Source organism: Scardinius erythrophthalmus (genome assembly GCF_964197995.2).
Source record: "Scardinius erythrophthalmus genome assembly, chromosome: 12".
NCBI classification, from domain to species: Eukaryota; Metazoa; Chordata; class Actinopteri; order Cypriniformes; family Leuciscidae; genus Scardinius; species Scardinius erythrophthalmus.
The window spans coordinates 16,938,564-16,947,273 of NC_138232.1; the positions used below are offsets into that span (position 1 = coordinate 16,938,564).

Genomic DNA, 8,710 nt, shown 5'->3' on the forward strand with positions numbered 1-8,710 from the left:
GTTGGGTAATTTTTAATGCGCTCCCTGTGTCATGCTGATTTCTCAGTCCCACTTTAAGTGTCTTTAACTAGCATGTACTAATGTTGAAATAAATAATTTGATACAATGCACTTATTGATTACATTCTACTTATATTTAAAAAATGCCTGCATATTATATCTGTAATAATTTCTGTAAAGACATCTATAATTACACTGTTGGCCCTTCCCCTACCCCTTAACCCACCCTTAAACCATAACCATACCACCAAACGTGTCCCTAACCTTACTGGAATCCCATCTCAATAGCAGCACAAGTGTTTTGTAAAACAACATGAACAAGTACATCATACCTAACAATTATTTTAATGCGAGTACATTAGTTAAATACACTGACTGACTTCCTGGTTGCGCCACCTGACTTTTGCAGATAATTTTACATTGAACAAGCTTCTACTTGGATGCTTGTATTAGCTTTTGCCTGTGCTAGCTAAATTCTAAGTTCATACATAATTTATTTTTTAATACAATAAATATGTTTATTGTAAAGTGTACCAACCTACCCATATTTGAAAGTAGCAAAGGATCAGTTGGGGTTCTTTGGATGATCCATTATCATTCTTACTGTTATTACCTTGTTAATTCATAATAAAATAGCCATGTTTGCACCTGGCATTGATTGTCGAACAAATGTTTTTCAATGATCAAAACATTTTTAAAACTACTGATATTTATAAAATGTGTTTAAGCATAAAATTATGCCATAGTATTTTATTTTGAATGTCTTATTACTAAAACACCATTTTTAATAGTTTTCTTAGTCAGTTCATTTGTGCGGACCGTTGCTCGACCTGACATTTTAGGGGTTTAAGATACCAAAACATAAAATGATATTTATTATTTGAATGTACTGAAAATTAATTCAAATTTTTACATTTTTATAGAATGAAGTGATGAATAAAGAATTAATTTATCAAATTATTTGAAAAGGAAATAATGCAATTGGACAAAAATATGCATTGATCATGTCATTGACCCATTTAGCAAAACGTTCTTAGAATATTCTTTTGTTAGCTAGATAACAGTTACATACAAACAGCAACATCACTGGCACAGTTGCAGTCACTGGTCTGTTTCTTTTTTCTTTTTCTTTTTTTTTTTAATGGTGTTAGGATTGTGATCTTGGGATCTTGTGTATCAGATCAAAGTATTTGACAATTGTGGAATGCAGACATTGACAGTCAGAGAAAGGAAGAAATCCCAGTGTTCACTGCAACCATCAATCTGTCTCGCTCTTAGCCCACTCTCTCAAGTCTTTTCTCCCCCATTATATCCCCCACAACTCCTCTCTCTAACACAGTCCAAAGTAGCCCCAGATTTGACAGCGAAAGCCAGAGAGAGCGAGAGGAATGAGAAAGGAAACAATTCTGCCATATGCTCAGCTGTACAATAGAGATAGATGGGTCTATACGGAATTAAGAAAATGAATGTTCAAATCAGAACAAAAAGAGCTCCATCAGAATGGAGCTGTGTTGCACCACCGTGTCCTAGGTTACTTCCATTTAAATCTGATTTTTTATTTGTCCCAACTGAGCTTTTTGTTTATCGCTCGGTTTCTATTTCTGCTTCGTTGCGCACTGTAACCCTCACAGTAAAATCTCATTGGCCCTAAGTCCCGTTTCACATTAAACTTCAAATATCTTCTGATATCTGTGACTGCACTGACAAATCGCTACTCACTCAAAACTTGTCAGATCATACCTACTTTGGATCAAGGAGTTCTGTTATTAGCTAACTGTCAGCAACTGGCCCGGCTGGCCAAGAACCCCCTGAATTATGTGATTTAAATGCCATCTTCGCTCATGGGCACTCAGTTCTGGGCATATGTTTTGGCCTGATTTTGTTGGAAATTACATCACACCAGTTTGTTCTTCCATTTCCCTTGCAGTATATCAGGGCGACAGCGCCTTAAGACAGTCAAGATGTGTTTGATTCCTTTATAGATCGCTGTTATAGCTGTGTCTGACTGTATTTCATTCTGTAAGTTTTGAACCATAAATGCCACTTGACTAATTACTCAGAAAGATGACATCATGTCAAATGCTGATTAGCCAATAGCACCACATGGCACACGGTCACAAGTTCTTCACCTAGTGACTTTCCTGAAATGTGAAAGGCAGCAAATAGGTGCCTGAAAAAAGAAAAACCCTCCAAAAGATTAGTTTTAGTCATTTTAGTTAGTTGCCAAGGCAACCTTTCTATTATGTATATGTCAGCTTTATTTAAATTAAGTTTTGAAAGTTTTAGTTAATAGTTTAAGTTTTTGTTAACAATAACAACACTTATGGTGTAGTTACGGCATCTACGGGCTAACTGGCCCAAGCTAACCAGCCAAACCCAAACCCCTGGTTAGGACACAGTGCTATCCCATAGATGCAGGTTCGAATCCCACCTGTGTCATGTTCTGATTCCCATTCCCCTTCTTTCTCCCCAATAATATCCTGCCACTCTGCACTATTCTGTCAAAAAGTTGTGAAATGAATTACAAATCAGAATGTAAAGATTTCAGCAGACGCAGAGGAGTGGAAAATGTGCTCCAGGAGAGGATGAGAGGGAAGGAGAAAGAGTTGCAGTTCCTCCCACAGTCTCTCAGATTCATTCCAGTGTCTTTAGGGTGATCCCCTACTCATTCTCTGGCGGAGAGTTTGGAGGGGAATAAATTTTAGTGGGATTAAATGGCTTAAATGTGGGTCTCCCTCTCATTACTGCCGGCGTTCCTATGACAATACGAGAAGGAGTGGGTGAGAGTTGGAGTGAGAGAAGGGGGAGTGAGAGATGCAGAGGGGGAAGACAGGAGGGAAGAGAAAGATTGGCTGTGAGTTGTCTGTCCCATCTGGTCGCACACTCCCACACACTCCACCAGCTTTGGTGAAATGAGACAGTGAGCTTCACGCTGTAGGTGTCCAGAGAGAAAGAGAGCAGGGAATGGTGAAAGGAGTGATGGGAATGAGATGAGAAGGAAGAGATATATTAAGGGAATGGTAGAAGAGAAAGCTAGCGAAACGGATTAGGCCACAAGGTTAGACAGATGGAGAGAAGAGATGAAGACGAAAAGAGGAAGCAGCTCAGGAGATACAATGCAACGCAGAGATAAAATGTTGTCAGTGTCATATAGTCTCATTTAGCCAGACTTTTGACTATCAGCCGTGGACTATCCAGTCCACTTTGATGCTTATTCTGTCCAAGGTCCACCCTCTTAGAGAGGAATAAGTTGTCTGATCTACATGAAAAGCTGGGGAAGCCAACCCTGAAGACTTCAGTTCCAACCCTGCTCCGACACACCTTCCTGTTATTTTCAATTAATCCTGAACACCTTGATTAGCTGTTAGCTGTTAGGTGTGTTTAATTGGAGTTGGAGCTAAACTCTGCAGGATGGTAGCCCTCCAGGAGCAAGGCTGTCTACCCCTGTCATTGGTGCTCAAGGATATCTTGTTTAGTTTCTAGTTTCTCCTACAAAACTCAATCTTTTTGAAAGATGCAATGCCATGAACCATGAATCCCCAAAATCTTCTTACCCCAGGGTGTCCGCAGATCCTTAAAAAGTCTTAAATTAGATTTTTAAAATTTAAGGCCTTAAAAAGTCTTAAAAAGTCTTATTTTTACTTATGAAAGGTCTTAAATTTTGAATGGCAATTTGACTTACACATATCTAAATGTTTTCCAAATTAGAACCATTAGCGTACTTTTTTATTTATTATTCTATCTTTGTGGATTTGCTTGTTCACGTGACATTTCGCGTCATTCGCGGCAGCGTTACGTTCGTCTCCTGCACGCGAAACAGGAGGAGAGAAGGAGAAGCGAGTTGGTAAATGTCAGTTCAATTCTAAGTTCATTCTTTATGTGCGTAGTGGTGTGTGATGATGTGTATTGTCTATTATGATATTGTAATCATTGTTTTAACGATGTACGAGGCACTGCGAGCTGACATCGCATTAGTCTCTCGTGCTTTCACTGCTTGATGTGTGCAATTAGGTAGGCTATGTTCTCAAATGAGTTTTTGTCTCATATTTATATCATATTATGTTGTTATCATAGACCTACAATATCACATCAGCAAGACTGTGAGTTCAATTTTATAAACAGTATTGTCAATATTGTTTGTTTTCCCTTTATTTCGCTGACGAAAATTTCAAAATGAAGCCATAGCAGAGTCTCAATGCAACAGACAGCGATGATTTTTTGAATGGATTCCGCGTTTTGAACGAATCAATTTAATGATTCAATGAACAACCACTTGCTTCTTTCCCGAATGAATCAGCCGTTTGAACGAATCGGTTGAATGAATGACTACCTCAGCTCACATATTAAGACAGTGACTTACCACCACCTACTGGCAGTTTTAGTTTCACATTTAGAGTACCCTTTAATTAGAACATTAGAAATCAGTTCATATTTAACAATCTCATAGCTTTATTTATGCAATTTTAAATGCAGTGTAAATATATTAATGCCAGATCTGATGCCACCACTGTGTCACCTCTGCACTGCAAAGATGGATTTTGATTTAATTTGACTGGTAACACTGATATTGTGTAATTATTATTGTGTAAATAGAATTTAATTTGAATGTTAGAATTTGACATAAAAGGTGATGCATACATCTACAAATGTCAATATATAGGTGAAAATGCCCCTGGAAATCAATTTAAGAAGGCAAATATTACCCCTTAATAAAAAAAAATTAATTTCTGTCACTGCTGTGAACTGACCACTGCATAGAATATGAAAAATATGAATATCTTCGTCAGTCAGCTGTCAACAACAGGCAATCAGTCAAATATTATCTAATTATCAACAAACCTTTGAAAATATTGATCGAGACATATTTTGGCAATATTGCACACACCCTAATGCATGGTATTAATTTTGATTTCTTCGGGTCTTAAAAAGCCTTAAATTTGACTTTAAAAAATGTGCAGAAACCCTGTACCAGAAACACTCCATTTTGACTCTGACGTTAGTGGTTCCTGGTTCGAGACCAGCATTGTTTTAGGAATGGAAAAAATGGAACTGTCTTTTCAGTGGTGGAAATGTGCAGAATGGTTCCAGATTTCCAGCCATCCAGCCATTGATTTTCACCATCGGACGGCGGAATTCTCAACTGAATTTGTATGTCTGGGGGGTGTTTTGGGGGGTGTTGGAGCACTTAAGAGGGCGGAAATCAACCTGCGGAATCTTTTTTTACCCGTGGCAAAAACTTAAAAGCAGCCCAATTCCGCTGGACATTGACCACTGGAGCCACCCTGTACCTTTTAAGCACACATTTTTTGCCTGATGGACTCCTGAAAAATCCTATAAAGTCAGAAAACTGTTGCCATTTTGTTGAATAGTCAGTGAATAGACTGCGTATATGTCATCTGAGGCTGCGACTAAAGTCAGTGAGAAATGTCAGTAAAGGCCCAGACACACAAAACCGTCATCAAAGAACTAGCGGCAACAAAAGCCGACTGTGGTGTCGCTTCTCGACATCTGCGTCTGGGCCAAAAAAAAAGTTGTAATAACTCTCTTCTCCGGAAGGTTTGCTTTGGCAAGCTGTTTCGAACTCCTGAAATGAACTTAGTTTTGGTCTGATTTTGTTGGAAATTACATCACACCAGTTTGTTCTTCCATTTCCCTTGCTGTATATCAGGGCGACAGGGCCTTAAGACAGTCAAGACGTGTTTGATTCCTTTATAGATCGCTGTTATAGCTGACTGTATTTTATTCTGTTCTGGTGGTTCTGATCGGTGTCTCTGTGTGACAGGAGGCCATGCAGCAGTGGTACCAACACTACCAAGCACAGACCTATGGAAACACAAGCCAAGAGACGGCTGCAGTTACTGAATGCGCAAAAGAGCAACCTCAGGTAAACACAGATACCAAGGGACAATACTAAAGTAAAGTGCCCATTTTACATTGTATTTTTCTACAAAAAAAACAACCACCCTGAAATGATCTACATTGTTTCTTTGAGGGAAACGGCATAATAAACATACTAAATAATGTATTTATGAAAATGTAAAAAAGGTTAGAGCAGGATTTCCTAAACTTGGGTTCACAAACCCCCTGGAGGTTCGTGAGGGAACTGCAGGGAGTTTGTGAGTTAATGAGAAACTAATAATGAATTAAATCATAAAAATATAAATAATTTTAAAATTAAAACATTTACTTAAAAAATATAATATATTTGATTTGATTACCTGCATGTCATGTGACCATTAACAGACATCAGAAAGCCATGGTGTATATTATTGAAGTATTAACATTTCATGTGGTACTTCAAGAAAACTTTTTTAGGTTAAAGTGGTTCTACTAACAAAAAAAGTTTGAGTTAGGGGATAGAAAATATCATGAACTCAGGAGGGAAAAAAATAGAAGTCAATGGAAAGTCCCCACCACGCTAATAAATTTGTGTTGGTTTGTGTCACAGGTGGTGGTCACCTCCTCGTATGGAGACTACAGTTCCTACATGCATGCTGTCAGTCAGTACTATTCTCAGACGCAGATGAGCCAGTCAGCTGCTCAAGTCTACCAGCACCGAGATGTCAGCAAGGTACTGTACACTACACAGACACACTGAAACATATCGTGCTTAATCATGCTCACTTTACAGTGTTCATCTATGTCCATCTCAAAACCTACAGACTGAAAGAAATACACATACACATATACACTGCAGCAGAAATGCTAAACCGTTAACATGCTGCCCAAACATCACACACTCTCTGGAGGAAGAATTACAGCCGTAGTTCCTGGACTTCCACTGCGTCTAAGTGTTTCGTGGCTGACACGGCCTCTCTTTATGACGGATCACTCTTTGACTTACTGCAGATCGTACATGTTGTCACAGACCAAAATAGATCAGAAATTAGACTTTCATTTCTCTGTGGGCATATACAGTATATAAACTGTATGCATTCAGCAACACTAAAAATCTGTACTGATTGTTTTTCTTCCATAATAGCGTGCATATGAAACCAAAAAAAAAAAAACTGTTATTATACAATTTATATAATATTATTAAGCGTTTTCTATTTTACTATACTATTGTAATAATAATTCATTCCTGTGATGGAAAAGCAACATTTTCAGCAGACATTACTTCAGTCTTCAGTGTCACATGATCCTTCAGAAATCATTCTAATATGCTGATTTGGTGCTTGAGAAACATTTCTTATTATTACAGTTGTGCTGCTTAGTATTTTTGTGGAAAAATGTGATGCATACATGCTGAACAAAAGTATAAATATAGTAATAAAAGTATTAATTACTTAAAAATCATACCTCAACCTTTTGAATGTTTAAGTCTATAGACATTATTATGATTTGTCAATCGCTGCATTCTGTGGTCATAATTCTAATTGAATACCTTTTTCACTACCAATTATATTTTAAAATACCTTTGCTTTAATGGCAGCAGCACTTGAACTGCCTGCATTTTATTGTTCTACAGTCACAAATTCTTTATTTGATTGATTGGCCTAGAAATAGTGCCGTCTTAAATATAATTTTTCACAATATACTGTATGGTTTTGGTGTGGTGGTAGTAGTTTATCTTTGTGTGTGTGTGTGTGTGTGTGTGTGTGTGTGTGTGTGTGTGTGTGTGTGTGTGTGTGTGTTGGTGGTATTTGTGTTGGGTGTATGAGCTTATGTAAATGTGGTGGCAGGTGGTGTTACAGGTCAGACACACATTCCTCACTTAGTCTCATGACACACTTAGGACATAAGATCCTGCTGAAACCATTCAATCACTCCTCAGCACAGCAGCTGGGCCGATGTGTGTGTGTGAGAGAGAGAGACCTGTAATTTGAATAGTGTGTGTTGCATTTGGATAGATACAGTATAAGTGTATAAATGTTTGATGATGTCTCTGTGTCTCTCAATAGGAGGTGGAGGTGGTGAAGACCCCCTTGAGTGCACCTCTGCACACCTCTCTGAATGGCAGTGCTCAGACCCTGCTGCCCACCTACAGTGCCCTTCCCATTATGCCAGGCTTCATCACACCGACACACACGCACACGGCCAGCCCTGCCACACACACACCTGCTGTACCCACAGCCAACGACTGGAACAACTACTATTATGTGAGTGTGTGTCTTTCTTCATAAAGTGTGTGGGAGATAAAGAGAACTTAGACAAACCACATAGAATGAGACCTGTCTGAAATACACGTTAGGACTAAAACAGAAACCTGAAAGATTACATGTTTAGATTCCAGGACAATATCATTTTAGTTGAAAAGGTTAAGAGCTGTCACATTAGTGAAATTTTGGAGGGCAAAGAAGGTCAGTTGTCCATTATCAATAGTGTAGCGATGCATGACGCATAACTTACTCATCTGAGGTCACTTCCAAACTAGGTTTCCATAGTAGAGCAAGAAAAACTAAAAAGTTAATTATGACTTTAAATTTCCCAATTGACTTTGAATCACACAATTGTGTCTGTTTCTTGTAATTGTGATTTCTATCTCACAACGGGACTTTATATCTCACAGTGAGACTTTAAATTTCACCATTGCAATTGTTTCTCATAACTGTGACTTTATGGCTTAGTTTGACTTCATTACTTTCACAAGAACCATATATATGTCTGTCTGTGTGTGTGTGTGTGTGTGTGTGTGTGTGTGTGTGTGTGTGTGTGTGTGTGTGTGTGTGTGTGTGTGTGTGTGTGTGTGTGTGTGTGTGTGTGTGTGT

General features: G+C 38.3%; 1 protein-coding gene across 1 annotated transcript in view; it reads left to right on the top strand.

The window, feature by feature from the left end:
- The window catches only part of LOC308699601 (ribonucleoprotein PTB-binding 2-like), a gene marked incomplete at its 5' end in the record, with an annotated part of 34,609 nt that overhangs the window by 19,996 nt on the left and 5,903 nt on the right, over positions 1 to 8,710 (top strand). The window contains 3 exons of the mRNA XM_081380497.1: positions 5,782 to 5,883; positions 6,448 to 6,570; positions 7,904 to 8,101. Coding sequence (XP_081236623.1) covers positions 5,782 to 5,883; positions 6,448 to 6,570; positions 7,904 to 8,101 — 423 coding nt within the window. The remainder of the gene's footprint in view (positions 1 to 5,781; positions 5,884 to 6,447; positions 6,571 to 7,903; positions 8,102 to 8,710) is intronic.